The sequence below is a fragment of the Neovison vison genome, chromosome 7 (genome assembly GCF_020171115.1).
Source record: "Neovison vison isolate M4711 chromosome 7, ASM_NN_V1, whole genome shotgun sequence".
NCBI classification, from domain to species: Eukaryota; Metazoa; Chordata; class Mammalia; order Carnivora; family Mustelidae; genus Neogale; species Neogale vison.
The window spans coordinates 134,741,315-134,758,574 of NC_058097.1; the positions used below are offsets into that span (position 1 = coordinate 134,741,315).

The window sequence follows — 17,260 nt, forward strand, 5'->3', positions numbered from 1 at the left end:
AAAAAAAAAAAAATCTGCATAACTTGAACTCCCTAAAAATTTAACAGCTGATAGTCTACTATTGAGGAGAAGCCTTACTGATAGAAGATTGATTAACCCCTATTTTGTATATTATATGCTGTATTCTTAACAATTAAAAATAAAGAAAATGTAATCATCAAGAGAAAATGGATATACAGTACTGTATTTGAGAAGAAAATCCACGTATAAGTGGATGTGTGCAGTTCAGACCCATGTTGTGCAAGAGTCAACTGTATGTTTAACTTTGTAAAATCAATGAACTCTTTTTCAAAGTGGTTGTACCATTTTACATTTTTACCAGCAATGTGCCAAAGTCCCATGTTCCTTGACATTTAAGGGAATTTTCAGTTACTTTGTTTTTCTGCCCCACAACTGGGGTGTTCGTTTTTGACAGGATGGAAGTCTAAAGTCAAAACATGACATGAAAAGCAAGATTATATAGAATACTCTGGCATCATGAATTATCAAAAAACGAGAGTTTTATCCTCGGACTTTCAGTAACACTTTAAATGGCTAGCCACTTGGCTGGAACCTCACTATAACACTTCTGTCAGAGTCCCTGCTGCTGCTTGAATTGTAAAGGCTGCAATAGAAATGTGTTTCTTTACTTCTGCCCAGGCTGAATGGAGGTCTTCTTTATTTTCAATATCAAACATAGCATCATAGATCCCAGGAAATGATTCTCCAGCATATTTGTTGTGGCTACTTGGAGCAAAGATGATGTGCCTAATAAAAAAAAAACAGATGGTAGGTTGAGCTAGAGTATACATACATTAGACTTTATATGCTTTTTTATTCATTCCCTTTTGTCAGACCACACCTTAAGAATACTGTGTGTCTCCTCCTGGCATTCACTTTTTTTATTCCAAAATGAAGACCTACAAGTGATTTACAATACTTACGTAACAGTATAACTTTAAGCAAAGAAATCTGACTATGCATTCACTGCATTTGTCCTTTACTGGATAATTAGAGAGACAGAGTATAGCAAAAAATATATATAGATAGATACAAGGTTTGTACAAACCTGGTTTGAATCCTTGAATTGACATCTAATAATCCTGTGGCTTTTCACCTTGGTTAAGTTCTTAGATATTCTGTTCTTTTTGATGCAGCTGTAAATGGAATTATTTTTTTGTTCCTCCTCTTGATAGGCCATTATTAGTGAATAGAAATAAAATCAGTTTCTGTATATTGATTTTGTATCTTCACCTTACACTGAATTTAACTTGTTCATTCTAACAGTTTTTTGGTGGATTCCTTAGGTTTATCTCTACATAATGTCACCTGCAGATAACAATGGTTTTACTTCTTCCAATATGGATGGTTTTTTCTTGCCTAATTGCTCTGGCTAGGACTATCCATACTGTGTTGAAAACATCCTGGTCTTGTTCCTGATCTTAGAGGAAAAGCTTTCAGCCTTTTACCATTAAATACAATATTAACTGTAGGTTTGTCTTATGTGCCCTTTATTATATTGAGTTACATTTCTTCTACATAATTTTGATAAATTTTAATAAAGTGTATGTTGAATTGTGTCAAGTGCTTTTTCTGCATCTGTTAAGACTTTTTTGTCCTTCATTTTGTTACTGTGATATATAACATTTATTTGTGGATATTGAACTGTCTTTGTATAAACCATCTTTGAATAAATCCCATTTGTGGTACGTGATCTTTTTAATATATTGTTGAATTCGGTTTGCTAAGTTTTATAGAGGGTTTTTCCTTTTATGTTCATCATATTGGCTGGTAATTTTCTTTTGCATCCTTATTTGATTTTCCTATGAGGGTAATGCTGGCCTTTTAAAATGAGTTTGGAAGTGTTCCCTCTTTTTTTTGGAAGAATTTGAAAAGAATTGGTACTGATTATTTTTTCAGTGTTTGTAGAATTCATCAGTGAAGCCACCTGGTCCTGGACTTTTGTTTGTGGGGAGGTTTATGATTACTAATTCAATTTCCTCACTAATAACTGCTCTATTCACATTTTCTATTTGATTAATAAGTTCTGGAAGGCTAGGTGTTTCTAGAAGTTTGTCCATATCTATTACACTGTCCAATTTGCAGACAGATGATTGTTGATAGTAGTCTCTTACTTATTCCCATAGTATTAGTTAACAGTGTCTCCTCGCTTTATTTGAGCCCATTCCCTTCTTGGTGAATCCAGGGAATGGTTTATAAATTTCATCTTTTCAGACAGCTCTTCGTCTTACTGAACTTTTTTTTTTGGCTTTTTAATTTCTGTTTCCTTGATTTCCTCTTTGTTATTTCCTCCTACTCCTAAATTTGGGCTTTATTTGTCATTCTACTTCTTTGAGATGTTAGGTTGATTAAGAATTTTGCTTTTTTCTGAGGTATAGGGTATTCATTGCTGGTGAACGTCAATCTTAGAACTGCTTTTGTTACATCCCATAAATTTTGCATGTTGCACTTCCATTTTCATTTTTCTCAAGGTATCTTTTTTGTCTTTTGATTTCATTAACCTATTAGCTATTTAGTAAGTAGAATGTTAATTTCCACCTATTTGTGAGTATTCCACTTTTCTTCTTGTAATTGATTTCTAGTTTCATACCCCTGTGGTCAAAAGAGATGCTGGATTCTTAAATTAATTAAGTCTTGTTTTTTTGGCATAACATATGACCCATCCCAGAGAATATTCCACACGCACTTGTAAGAATGTGTGTTCTGCTTTTGGATGGAACGTTCTGTGTATATCTTTTCATTTCATATAGTCTAATGTGTCATTTAAGACTAATGTCTCCATAGTAATTATTTTGTTTGGAAGCTAGCCATTAATATGTGGTATTAAAAGTCTCCTTCTAGTCCTCTTGTTGTAGTGCTGTTTCTCTTTTGGTCTCAATTTATGTGTTCAGGTGCTTTTATGATGATGGGTGCATAAATATTTACAAATGCATCTTCTTGTTTGACCCTTTTATTGTGTAATTTCCTTTTTTGTCTTTTATTACAATCTTCATTTTAAAGTATTTTGTCTGATACTAGTATAGCTATCCCTGCTTTCTGTGGCTTCCATTTGCATTTGATATCTTTGCGCTTTCATCTTTAGTCTGTATGGATCTTTACATTTGAAGTGAGTCTCTTCTAGGCATGATATAGACAGGTCTTGTTTTGTTGTTGTTGTTTTTTACATTCAGGCACCCTGTCTTTTCATTGGAGCAGATTCCATTTACATTCAAAATAATCAGTATGTATGTACATATTATTTTGTCAGTTGTTTTCTTGCTGTTTTGTAGTTCCTCCTTGTTCCTTATTTTCCTCCTCTTGCCCTTTGTGGTTTGTTGGAACATATGCTTAAATTTTTATCTTTTGTATCTAATACAGGCTTACTTCATTTTATTGTGCTTGAAAGATACTACATTTTTGTTGTTTTTTTAATTGAAGGTTTATGGCAAACCTGCATCTAGCAGTTCTTTTGACACCATTTTTCCAACTACAGTTACTCTTGTAATATTTCAGACTTTTATTATATTATTTTATTGGAATACATTTGACAATACAGTGGTATTAGTTTGGGGTACGTACATTTTACATACAGTTTTACATTTACGTATAGTTACATACATTAAGAAATGCTCCCTGCAGTAACTAGTTACATCTGTCACCAAAGTTATTACAGTATTATTGACTATATTCCCTGTGGTGTACCTTTAATCCTCATGGCTTATTTATAACTGCGAATCTGAACCACTTAATCCCCTATTTTGCCCACCCTCCTGCCACCTTCCCTTCTAGCAACCACCATTTCTTTTCTTGGTTCATTTGTTTTGAAGTGAAATTGGATGGTATTTGTCTTTCTCTGACTTGTTTCAGTTAGCATAATACCCTCTTAGTTGGGTGCCATGTTGTAGATGGCAAAATTTCATTCTTTTTTAGGGTTAATGTTTCATTGTATGTATACCACATCTTTATTTCATCTATTCGTGGACACTTAGTTTGCATCCTTATGTTGGCAGTAGTAAGTAACACTTTGGTAAAATAAGGATGCATGTATTTGTATTTAGTTAAATATATATTTATACATTTAGTGTTTTACAGACTTTTTTGGGTAAAAACCCAGCAGTGTGATTATTGGATTATGTATTTCTATTTTTTTCTATGTATTTCTATGTATTTCTATTTTAAATTTCTTAAGGAACCTCCATACTGTTTTGTCTGGTGGCTGCACCAGTTTACATTCCCACTAACAGTGCAGGAGAGTTCCCTTTTCTCCACATTGTCACCGACACTTGGCTTTTTGATGCTAACCTTCCTTACAGTTGTGAAGTGGTGATACCTCAGTTTTCATTTGCATTTCCCTAATGATTAGGATGGGACCACATTTTTCATGTTTCTTGGCCATGTGTACTCTTCAGAAAGATATATATTCAGGTTCTCTGCCCATTTTTTCAATCGATTATTGGGGGCTTTTTGTATCTCAGATATGAACCCATTATTAGACCTATCATTTGCAGTTATCTCCTCCCATTTAGTAGGTTGCTTGTCATTTTGTTGGTTACCTCGGCTGCACAAAAGCTTTTTAGTTTGATATTCTACCAAAAGTTTATTTTTGCTTTTGTTTTCCCTGCCCAAGGAGGCCTATCCAGAAAAATTTTGCCAAGGCCAGTGTATAAGAGATTGCTGCCTATGTTGCTGAGTTTTTTGTTTTTGGTGGAGTGTTATGCTTTTAGCTCTCAACATTTATTTAGGCATTTAGTCCATTTTGAGTTGCTTTTTGTTTGATGTAGGGAAGTGGTTCATTGCATTTGTATGTTGCTGTCCAGTTTTCCCACCACCATTTATTGAAGAGACTCCACTGCAGTCTTGCCTTTTTTGTATGTTAATTGCATGAGCATGGGTTTATTTTTGGATTCTCTGTTCCATTCCATTATCTCTGGGTCATTAATTTCTGCGTGTATCATACTGATTACTGTGACTTTGTAGTATATCTTGAAATCTGGGATTGTATGTACCTCCAGCTTTGCTCTTACACAAGAATTGCTTCAGCTATCTGGGATGGTTTTTTTTTTGTTGTTGTTGTTTTTTTTTTAATATTTCAAAATATTTATTTGGACTCCCCCCCCCTTCACTTTTCTTATCAGTGAGTAATTTACAAATTATTGATCTAGGTAACTTACAAATATAAGAACCTTGGTAGAAAAACTGTTTATTCTGTTTATTTCATTCTTCAATCTGGGATGTTTTTATGATACAAACCTGAGTATTATTTACTCCTGATTTTTGGGAAATGCTGTTGGTATTTCAATAGGGATTGCATTTGTTTTTATTGTTCCATTTTAGAACTATCTAGTACTTTTCAGAGTACAGATCTTTCACCTCTAGTTAAATTTATTCACAGGTATTTTACACTTTTTGATAAAATTGTAAAGGAGTTTGCTTAATTTCTCTTCTGCTACTTTATTAGTAGTCTATAGCAGTGTAATAGACTTCTGTGCATTGTGTTTGTACTGAATTCATTGGTTCTCATTTTTTGTTGTTTTTAGGTTTTCTTTATTACCATGTCATCTGCAAACAGTGATCGTTTCATTTCTTCCTTACCAATGTGAATGCCTTTTATTTATTTTTCCTGTTTGCTGCAGCTAGAACTTCCAAGACTATGTTAAATAAAAGTAGTAAGAGTAGGAATCCTTGTCTTGTTCCTGATGTTACAGGAAGAGCTTTCAGTGTTTCACCAGGAGTATTAGGGTACAAGGGGGTAGGTCTTACATGGCCTGGCTCTAAACTCACTTTACTTAGTGATAATTTTTATCGTGAACAGATGTTGTATTTTGTCAAATGGTTTTTCTGCATCTATATTAATTTGGTCATAGGCTTTTTACCTTTTATTTTGTTGATGTCATATACTACATTGATTTGTGAATACTCAAAGAGTTGTATCCCTGAAATAAGTCAACTTGAGGATAGTGAATGATCTTTTTAATATATTAAATTCACTTTGCTGTTCTGTGGAAGATTTTTGCATCTCTCTTCTTCAGGGTTACTGGTCTTAATTTTTGTAATTATATTTTAATTGCTGCAATCTTACAGAACTAACAGATGAAGAGTTGCTGTTTACAGATAAGCGAAAGTCGTTACTTTAGATGGAATCTACACCTGGTGAAGATGCTGTCTGTGAAGGTAGAACAGTGCCTTCAACAGTGGCAGCAAAGGGTTTAGAGTATTACATAAAGCCTTGCTGCTGCTTTTTAATTAAGTTTGAGAGAATTGACTCCAATATTGAAATAACTTGTACTGTGGGTAAAGGTCTATCAAATAGCATCACATACTACAGAGAAATCTTATAAATAGAATAGTCAATTGATGTGGCAGACTTCGTGGTTGTATTCTTTAAAGAAATTGCCACAGCCACTCTAATCACCAGCCATGAACATCAGGGTAAGACCCTCCACCAGCAAGATTGCAACTAGCTGAAAGCTCAAATGATGGTTAGCATTTGGGGCAATAAATTAAGGTATGTACATTTTTTTTTTTTAGTAAAGCTTTGCACACTTAATAGACTACAATATAGTATAAACATAGCTTTTATATGTACTAGAAAATCAGGAATTTCATGTAACTTGCTTTATTGCAAATATCTGTGACCTACCTTGCAGTATATCAGAGGTAAGCCTCTATGTAGCTTTTGGTCTGTGGCTGTTATGGGCATTACATACACTAATGTAACAATTTAAAGTGGATTTTCATGAACAGTACAGTTTAACTTTGAAGGCATTCTAAAGCTCTCCCTTCTTACTCTTATATCAACCCTATCACCACGTTTTGTTTTCTGTGTCACATTTTACTTCCTCTTAATTCTGTGCATCCCTTATTATTGCAGTTATGCTTACTTTTATAACTCTTGGATTACCCTTCATATTATTTAATATATTGCCTTTACTATAATCTGTATCAGTAAGATTTTCACTCTCCTATTTTCTTGTTACTAATTAGCACCTTTTGGGGTGTCTGGGTGGCTCAATGGGTTAAGCCGCTGCCTTTGGCTCAGGTCATGATCGCAGGGTCCAGGGATCGAGCCCCGCATCGGGCTCTCTGCTCAGCAGGGAGCCTGCTTCCTTCTCTCTCTCTCTCTGCCTGCCTCTCTGCCTGCTTGTGATCTCTCTCTGTCAAATAAATAAATAAAATCTTTAAAAAATAATAATAATTAGCACCTTTTCTTCACAAGCTTTTAAAGAACTTCCTTTACCATTTCATATGACTAGTGGTGATGAATCCCTTTAGCCTTTGTTAGTCTGGAACACTCTTTCTCCTTCAATCCTGAATGATAATGGTGCAGAATACAATATTCTTAGTTGGAAGTTTTTTTGTTTTTAGTTTGAATTTTTTCTTCAGTACTTTGACTATATCATGCCAGTCCTATCAGGCCTGCAAAGTTTCCTCTGAAAAATATAAATATCTTATGGGGATTCTTTTGTACATAACAAGTAATTCTCTTGGTGCTTTTAAAATTCCTTGTCTTTGACATTTTAATTATAATGTGTTTTAGTGTGGATCTCTTTTGGTTCCCTGGATCTGCATGTTGGTTTCCTTCTCTAGGTTAGGGCAGGTTGTAGCCCCCTTCTGTCCCTACACTGGGAGTGATGTTTTCTATAAGTTCATTAAGCTTTTGGTGTTCTGTTTTGTTTTTTCCTCCCTTGCTCTGTTTGGGTGAAAGTCAGTGCCCCATCTCTGAGTTCAGTGATACTTTCTTCTGCTTCATCTCTTCTGCTGTAAACCCCTCTAAGTATATCCTTCAGTTTTATGACTTCTCTTTGGTACTTTTCTTTTTCACCTTCTCAGTGTGTTCATCCATTCTTCCACCTTTGATTAGCATCTTTATGGCCATACTTTGAACTCTTTATCAGGTAGATTACTTATCTCTGTTTCATTAAGCTATTTTTCTTTGGTTTTACCTTTCATTGGTATATTCCTGTTGAATTTTTTTTTTTTGAACTTTGTATTAGTTTCTATGCCTTAGATCAAACAGCCACCTCTCCCAGTGTCGAAGTAGATGAACCTTTTCATCTAACCTTGCTCTATCTCTATTTGTTTCTCAAATTTTGTGATTGTTCCAACAGCCTCTCTTTAATAACTCCTCTTGGTAGTTGAGGGTGTGCCAAGACTTGTCACTGTCCCCTTGACTATCTCAGGCCTTAAATTCATGGTGATTAAAAGTTGCTGCCTGAGGGTTTGGTTTCCATAGTATGCAAATATGTACCACCTTATAGGACTGTAAGCAATCTGGGGTGGCCACCAGAGCCACATGATAGGGAGGTGTCCCTCAGACACAGTAGTAAAAACTGGGGCTCCAACTGAGTACATAAGTTGCTTTCTGGACTATAGCAGCAAGCTGCAATAAGAAGGAGCACAAAGGTGTTACTGCCCCCACCTCCATGGCCTGAGAGCATTGCCATAGGCCTCTAAAAGAGGGCCTGATGGGAGGCCTGCCCTGCAGCAAGCTGAAGCTCCAGGGTAAGTAAATATGCTTATATTTCAATCTGCTATCTGGAACAGGAAGAGTGAGAATACGAAAAATAGCACCTGCCCTCCGATGTCCCTGGTAAGGTTTATAATTAATGCTTAGACGTGTGTTCAAGTGGAAGTCTGCCCCTCAGGCTGTAGCCATGATGATACTTAGACCTCCGTCACTTGGAAGACTGAGCTGCTTGGGTCTGTTGCCCCTTGCTGTCTTAAGACCTCTTTCTCCATTGGTTTCAGTCTTACAGGACCTTACTGGGCCCCAGAGCCAATGGACAGGTGTGCCCTGGCAGCAGTGGCAAAAACCGATGCCCAACAAAAGTATAACCTCCTTTTTGGGATATACCATCAAACTAGGGCAGGTCAGAGGGGGAGTGGAAAGGCTCTTGCCATCAGCCATAGGCCCTAGAGCTTTCTTCTTAGGCCAAACCTCCTGTACCAGCAGATACTTGTTTTTCTTAGAAAAAACTCTTCTAAGAACAGCCTTCAGTTGTTACAGTCTCATGGGACTCAGGAATGTAAGTAAGCCCCATGTGTTCCAGAGCCACACAATTAAAGGGCATCCCTGGCCAGCAGCTGTAAACACTAAGTACAAGACACAGGTAAAAAGCTGCCTTCCAGGAGATACTGGTGCTCTGGAGTTTAGCGGAACAACACAAAGATGGCACCCACCAGCTGCCTCCAGGTGATGCATTAAGACTACCAGATGAATCTTTTACATGAAGTCTGCTTTTCAGAGGGCTGCTTCTGTATTGGCCCTGTGGCAGGTGAGTCTATGCAAGCTCTTTAAGACCTGTTGGTCTGTTCACTGTAGCCCTTTGGGTAGTTGGTGCCCCATAGCCAGATATTTTAGAGGCTAACCTCAGGTGCAAGTCTTAAAAGTTGGTGTACCCTGTTTGAACCCTTCTCCTCAAGGGAGAAATTCTGGATTTATAAATTCCCTTCTAATTGTGGGTTGTGTACCTGGAGATGGGTTTATGGCATGATTAGTTCTCGGACTCTCCTACTACTCTCTTTTTCTTGTTTAATATGAAGCAGTGGCTCAGCTAGTCTTCTGGTCTTTTTGAGAGGAAACTGTTACATATATAGTTACAGCTTCAGTGTGTCCCTGGGTTGAGGGGAGTTCAGGATCTTCCTACATTACCATCTGGTACTGCCCTCGCTTTAGAATATAGCCTTTAATATTCAGTTAATAATTCCCAATAAGTTTTTTAAATATAGTGCAGTCTTTTTGGAGGACAGTGTAGCAGTTACTTAGAACGTGTTTACTCTTTGACCCTGAAATCCACTTACTGATGATATAGATATAAAAACAAATGTTCAAAAGGGCACAAGGACATACTATGGCAGTACTTTACTAAAAGTAAATGAGGGGGAAACAAATTGAATTAAAGAGTCAACAGAGACTTAAAAATTATACATACATGCCAAACCAATACTATATTCCAGATAAGAGAGAGCTAAAACTATATTACTGGCATGTAAAGATCTCTGAGATAAATTGTTACGAAAAAAGAGCAAGATGCAAAATGTATGGTCCCATTAATTTAGATACAGATGAAAAAATACATATGTACACATGGATATAAAACAATTTTCTTTAAAGAGAATAGCAAATGCCTGGGTGTGGGTTACAGAAGGAAATGCTGAAGGACCATGGTCCCTTTTTCTTCTACAAGCTTCTGTAAAGTCTGCATTCATTTTGAGAAAAAGGTGTTTTGCTTATGAATAATAGGCTAATACAGGCAAGAGGGGGTTAACATGTAGATTTGCTTTCAGCTTTTTATTTGACATGTACATACTTAACCGATGGCTGTTTTATTTGTATCAGTAATGAATTATTACTGTTTATAACTTTATTAAAATAGCTTCTTACTGAGTACATTCCTCTCTGAGCTAAATCTGCCACATGCCTGAAATCTGTAAGTCTATGGGATGATAAGGTTAATACTAGTCAACTAATATTTATAAGAAAACTAACATGCAGAACTATGTCTGGCACATGGTATCTGATGATAAGTCCCTTCACAAATTTTCACCAAGGACCTGCAGTTTAAGAGATACCTAGAAAAATGAGACTGTCCAAACACAGCCAAGACAGTGAAATAAAGCATAGAGGTACAGATACAAAAAGAGGATATTGCTTCAGCAGAACATGGCAGCCATCTTCAAAAAACTATAATGTTCTATGGAAATAGACCTAGATTTATCCTATTGGATTTTGAAGAGCTGAACAGGGAGGAAGGAACAGGGTCAGAGATCTTTCTGAGGAAAACTAACATTAGACCTTTCTTAAAATGAGGTGGTCTCCCTCATGAGGGTAGTAAGCTTCCTATGGACTGGAAGATTCAGAGGCTAAATAGCTACTTGCCTCAGATGCTATAGAAAAGATTAATGTAGAAGTTTGAATTACAGAAGCTCTAAGATTCCCTCTAAATTTTATAGCTTTTAGATTTTCTTAGAGTTATTTTTCATCTACCGTTTATCATTTACATCTGCAGCAAACCAATAAACATGAAGTTAAGTTTTCTGATACTACAACTTATACTACTATACATAATCTTACCCATGTTCCTCATACATACATATTCGCCTTCCGTTCATCTGATGGCAAGAGTTTAAAGCATGTTGGTTTTGGTCACAGAGAAGTAGCTAATGTCCTTTAGTGAAACACCTGTTGCTTCCTTACCTATAGAACCGCCTCCCTGGTAAACCAAGGGGATCGATGAATGCCCTCTCCAGGAGCATCAGTTGGTCGTTCATGATTCTCACTGCAATGGGACTGGGAAAACAAGAAATAAGTAACTATAACCCTTACCATGGAACTGTATTTTAAAATAATACAGGATAAGGCATGGAAAAATGAATTTCTAAAATCAATAGGTTTTTAGAAAATGCGGATTAATGGTAATGCCTCATATGTAAACCATATATGACAACAGAGGCATCTTTCTAATATTCACAGTAAGAAAGACCTATTGGTAGTGGTTCATTGTTTTTCAACATCACAGAAAGAATAGAAAGACATTTTTAATTCTTTCTAGGAGGAGAGCCCGGCCTCCTGCAGAGGCAGGTTGGGTGTGCTATCAAGTTCTTGATAAGCCATTTAGTGCCACCGAAAAAATGCTGAACAACAACAAATGAAGTTGCTTCATTCTACAAGAAGGATGGAAGGTATTGCATGCCAGGACTCCCCTTTCACACTTGGAATCTGCCAGCTCTCTTTCTGGGGTGCTACATAAGTTCTCTGGGCTTTCCTACAAGCCAAGGAGCTTTTCATTATATTTCAAGCAAGTGCTTAAGTGAAATGTAACAATTGTATCAGTAAAAACATTCTGCATTAGGACAGGGAAGTATTGGAATCATAGTGAAATTCATACTACAAATGCTCTTAAGCCTGTGGAACTGTGAATTCCCAGCTCTCCTTCTTGGCTTTTGTCGTGGGGATGAGTTTTTGTCTACTATTTAGAGTAAGGCTTCTCAAACTTCAGTGTGAATAAAAACCATTCTGGAGCGTCTTATTAAAAAGTATGGAATTCAAATTGAGTGAGTCTTGGAAGGCATTTGATACTCTCATTCTAACAAGCTCCTAGGTAATGCTGATGCTGCTGAATCACAGACCTCAAGAGCGGTGAGGTAGAGCCAAGTGTAAGTGTACATGACTCATTCTAGTAACCACATCAGTTTTCAGAATGATGGAGAGCTTGACATTTGAAACTTACTTATTAAGATTAACTTGTGTAAGTCTTCTGTGAAAATCCAAAGCAGCATCTGAGAAGTTCTTCACAGCAGAAAATAAAGAATCTTTTAAAAATACAAAAGTGGAAGGTCAGTAAGTGCTGCTTATTTCACATGTTCGCTTTCCTGATGTCCCCATTCCAGGCTGATCTGAGTGAATAGATAGGCAAACAGTGTTGCGCCTTCCTGCAGATCCGTGGAAATTATCAGAAAATACTATAACAAAGAAACAGTGTGTATATATATATATTTTATATAAAAGTATATAAAGATTTCATACATATATAAAATAGAAAATGACTAAATTTTTTCTTCAGGAAATAACTTCCAGAAGTCTAGGACATAAATAATTCTTTTAACTCCTAATTTACCAGAAATGCATCATTCATGTATGTACTCATTCAGTACATGCTATTGGTACATCTGTATGCTAGATACTAGGTACAGCTATAGATAGTTATGTTTTTGCAATATTATAGACTAAAACAGTGTTAAGCTCTCTTTGTAAGGAGTGCATTTAAGATCTTGTTTAAAGTCTGCCTGTGACAAGCTGATGTATGTGGACACAGAAATAGGTTCAGGTTTTTTTTTTTCTGGTCAGGCTTTTCTCTAGTTTACAAAGATTCTAAGTAAAGTGAGAAGGTTCTCAGTGTACTTTTTATTACAATTACCTATTTATCATTTTGTATCTTTTCTAAATTGAACATAAACAAATTATTGCTATCCTCCTTTCATTCATCTGTAAAGCAGGGGAGACAATATTCATTTTACAGAGAGAGTACTTACTGTTCCGGACACAGCTATTAGGTCACACAGCTAGTAGTAAATAGTGCATTCAAAATAAAAAATAAGAATCTTTCTTTGTCCTAGATTTCCTTTAAGCTCTAATTAGTATAGTTATTTTTAAAACCATGTACCAAATAATAATAGGTACTATGGAAGCTACAGAAAAGTATTGAGGAAGGAATTTTAAATTTCCAGTGAACCACAGTAGTCCAGATGGATAAGAAGTAAATTGTGTCCCTGGTATTTAGTAAGAGGGGAGAGTGATAACTTTGGCATAAACAGTTTCGGGAGACTAGTAGGAAGACCGTGCGCTGTAATGGTAGAAGGAAGTAAGGAACTGGAGACCAGGAGTGCAGATTATATATCCATCCCATCAGTCATTCCTTTATTAAAACATTTTTTGAGTGCCTGTTTTTGCCTGGCACTTAATGGTGAATTTTGATTGGGAAAGGAGTAGGGCACGTTAGGTAGGAGATAGAAGATTATCAGTGTTTAATCCGGATGGAGTGTCACCAGTGAGTTGGAGAGTTTGACAATTGGGAGGCGGGGGAAAGGCTGAGAATTAAGAGATAGATTAGGTTACTTAACCTGTGTAAAGAGAGTCATTCCATTTTAAGTGTGTGCCCTCTCTTGGTTGGATACCGACTTCAATTGATAAAAAGTAATTCACTAAAAGAAAAATCGAGCATCTAGGACAAGAACTGGGTACTGGATAGCCAAAGAACCGTGAATGTCCATCTTATGTCTGCAGTTTCATCTTTTTTTTTTTATTTGCCCCTTCATTAGAGAGGTTCTCCAATCACTGATATAAACACAATTTCCTAAATTTTCTTTGCATCATCTTTCTCTAGAACTTAGTACCTACTGCTCATCATAACTTTGAAGGTGACGAATTTGGATGTAGTAATATTCAAAAGCCACTACTGACTACTCTGTACTTACTCTTTGTATTGCTGTAGTACTCTCTGTATACTCCTATAACAACTTGTCCCCAGCCTTTTGCTCTTCTCCCTCACGTGAAATTCTGTGCTCTTTGAGGGCAATGATTATTTTTCACACATCCTTCTATCTCCCAGGAATTAACACAGAACTTGTAGATGGTAGACACTGAATACAAATTTGATAATTTTGGTGTATACTAAGAACATATACTCCCAGATTAAAATGGTTACAATAAAACCCTACTAGTAGATAACATTGTTTCTATGTATTAACCAGGTCAGTCACCCGCAGCTGTCTTAGAAACACATTATATTCTTTACTGTTTCACTCCTAAGAAAGCTGAAACACACATAAGGGCCAAGTATCTTTGCCAGCATCATGCAGTGATTAAATATTAAAGCCAGGATTTGAATTGAACTACTTTCACACCCATTTCATCCCTGCTTTGTAAGGGGTACAGTATAAAATGGTAACCACAAAATGGCTACATAAATATGAAACAATGATTAAAACCATGTAAAAGAAATCCTGCATGTAGACAAATATTATGCAATAATAATGATACTTACATATATAGTGGAATAGGTTTTCTCATCTCTGTATTGTAGTATTGTTCTTTTAACGGTAAAAATATTTTTAAAGGCAGCAGCATCAGGAAAATACTTATAAACCAATGTCTGTAGCATTAACTTAGCAATATGGATTCATCCTATAAGTATCAGATGAAATTACATTCTTTAAAAGTGCTTAGGTTTTTTTCCAGAGGTAAGAATTAAGTGATGCAGGTATATATTCTAGGATCAGAGTGTGCAGTGATGACAAGAGGAGACTGTCTTAAAGCTCTGACTTAAAGATTATAAAATACCCAGCCATTCTTACCAAATGGTCTTACCAAATGATACTCCGTGGTCTCTCAGTTGTTGGTCATGTTTCTTAGATAAATTGTAGATACTTGATGCATAGTTTTTCAAAGCTTTTGCATAGTCTTCAATATTGAAAGGAATGATTTCAGAGTCTGCAAGCTCATAAACCAGTGCTCCTCGTAACTGAGCCACAGAAAGCTGTTTTTTAAATGTTGGATCATAAAAATTCTCTACTAATTCAAATGTCTCATAAATCGTGTGGTATACCGGGTAGCTGCTGTATTTATCTGTTTTCTGGAAGGGGTAGGGGGGAAGGAAGAGGAGGAAAAAACCAGGTACTAAATACAAACATTAAATATTCAAATTACAGAATTGATATAATAAAAATGATTGCAGGAAAAATACAATCATGTGGCACCCTGAGTTTTATCACAATGAAGCAGAATAAACTTTGTATCTAACTAAAACACTATCATGTTTTACCATTCTAAATTTCACTGTTGTTTTATAATTCATGTAATCTTCATTCAAAATACTTCCTGAAAATTGTCTTTTTGTATTTCTGATAACTGAAATTAAGGAATACATACTCAAACTGTATATTACACAGTTTAAAATTATCAATTGATTGCAAACGAAAGGTTCTGGTTGGCTAAGATACATATGTTTAGGAATTTGATATTTAAGTACCTTGTCTCCTTTCCAAACTGTATAACTAAATGCTGTTTATCCTTTATTACATAATTATGGGCTACCAGGATAAATTATTACATAGTGGTATTTTAAGTAAATATTTTTTGACTTAGGACTGCCTTTCCTAAATTTAGTTTTTATCTATTTGCTACTTTGCTATAAGGTTAACATTTTTATTGCTTTTAGTATCACTACAAGGAATCCTCCATGTCAGTCTCTAATACTCTGCTTTTAATCTACAATGTCTTAAAAACTAGATAACTTTGTTCGGATTGATGCCAGAATAGGACATCAGTGAACAGTGAATAAGCCTTGAAAAAGTTTAATGAGTATTAGTATACAGACTTGTGCATTTATTTTGGGTTATTTTGGAACTGTTTCTGCTTTCTTCTCTGTTCTGTCCAGTTTGCAAGGGGTATGTATTCTAGAAAAGCAAGATGTTGGTGTATTGCAGTTATTTCAAAATTACTAAAATCTGTGACTAATCTGAGTTTACTGTTGGAATCTTCACCTTGGTTTATTACATAATTTTTTTTTAAGATTTTTTAAATTTATTTATTGACAGACAAAGATCACAAGCAGGCAGAGAGAGGAGGAGGGGAAGCAGGCTCCCTGCTGAGCAGAGAGCCCAATGCGGGATTCAGTCCCAGGACCCTGGGATCATGACCTGAGCCGAAGGCAGAGGCTTTAACCTACTGAGCCACCCAGGCACCCCAGTTTATTACACGATTTTTACATAATCAAGCAGACATATGGTGTATGTTGGCATATCCTATGACTTGCACATCATCAGTATGTTTGAGTGACAATGGTGTAAAGTAGTCAGTGCAGAACAGAAAAAAGATTCAGCTGAAAAATGAGGAACTTGTTTTATTCCCTAGTCAGAAGCCCTGGGATCAGATGACAGGCAGGAGTAGGTATGTGAAGAGGGGTTACTGACAATAAAGACTCCATAACCAGTAAAGACTCTGGCATCCCCTGTAACCAAGAGAGGTTCTTCACCTGCTTGTTTTCCTCAAGAAAAGATGAGAAGAATGAGGCTTTCCAACAAAATCTACACCAGAAAAGATATGAACTACTTGGTTCTGATACCAGCTAAGTATCTGGCATTACTTCGTTAACTACTGCTTCACTGAATAATCCTGCAGGGAAGATACACAGAATAACCCAAATTCCTAGTCCATCTACAAAGGGAATAAAGTCAGCCCTTATCCGTGGATTTTTTTCCTGGGCCACGTGACCTGGTGCCAAAAAAGTAGACTTTTTAAAATTCCTAACAAGTTGGTCGTGCTGTGTATCCAAAATAATACAATGGCTTACCCTATTCTTAGTGTAACGGGCTCTGCCTGAAGCAATTCCAAGTCTCTGAAAATAAGCTTCAAAATCACTTCCAGATCCCAATTTGTTGATTCTGGATGTAGAATATAAATATACACAAATGGAGAAATAAATAAAAATTATGAAGTTAAATGGGACAGTGAACCAAGTAAGGAATTGCATAGCATATTTACAGGAATTAGGAAAAGGTAACCACTCCAAAATACTTTACTACATGGAGTTAAAATAAACAGTGCCACCAAAGACAGCAACCTAGGAACTATATAGAGTGCTTTTGTTTTGTTTTGTTTTGTTTTTAAAGATTTTATTTGACAGTATACAAGCCAGGGGAGCAGTAAGCAGAGGGAGAGGGAGAAGCAGGCTCCCTACTAAGACAGTAGTCTCTAATATTGTCAGCATTTTATGGTATTTAT

The 17,260-nt window shown here is 36.0% G+C and overlaps 1 protein-coding gene across 5 annotated transcripts in view; it reads right to left on the bottom strand.

The window, feature by feature from the left end:
* Positions 1-482: 482 nt before the first annotated feature.
* The window catches only part of NAALAD2 (N-acetylated alpha-linked acidic dipeptidase 2), a 92,784-nt gene continuing 76,006 nt past the window's right edge, over positions 483-17,260 (bottom strand). For all 5 annotated transcript variants that reach the window (XM_044258332.1, XM_044258333.1, XM_044258330.1 and 2 more), the window contains 5 exons: positions 16,830-16,920; positions 14,846-15,110; positions 12,210-12,291; positions 11,177-11,269; positions 483-747 (listed from right to left, as the gene is read on the bottom strand). In XM_044258332.1, the coding sequence (XP_044114267.1) occupies positions 558-747; positions 11,177-11,269; positions 12,210-12,291; positions 14,846-15,110; positions 16,830-16,920 (721 nt within the window). In that variant the 3' untranslated portion in view covers positions 483-557. The remainder of the gene's footprint in view (positions 748-11,176; positions 11,270-12,209; positions 12,292-14,845; positions 15,111-16,829; positions 16,921-17,260) is intronic.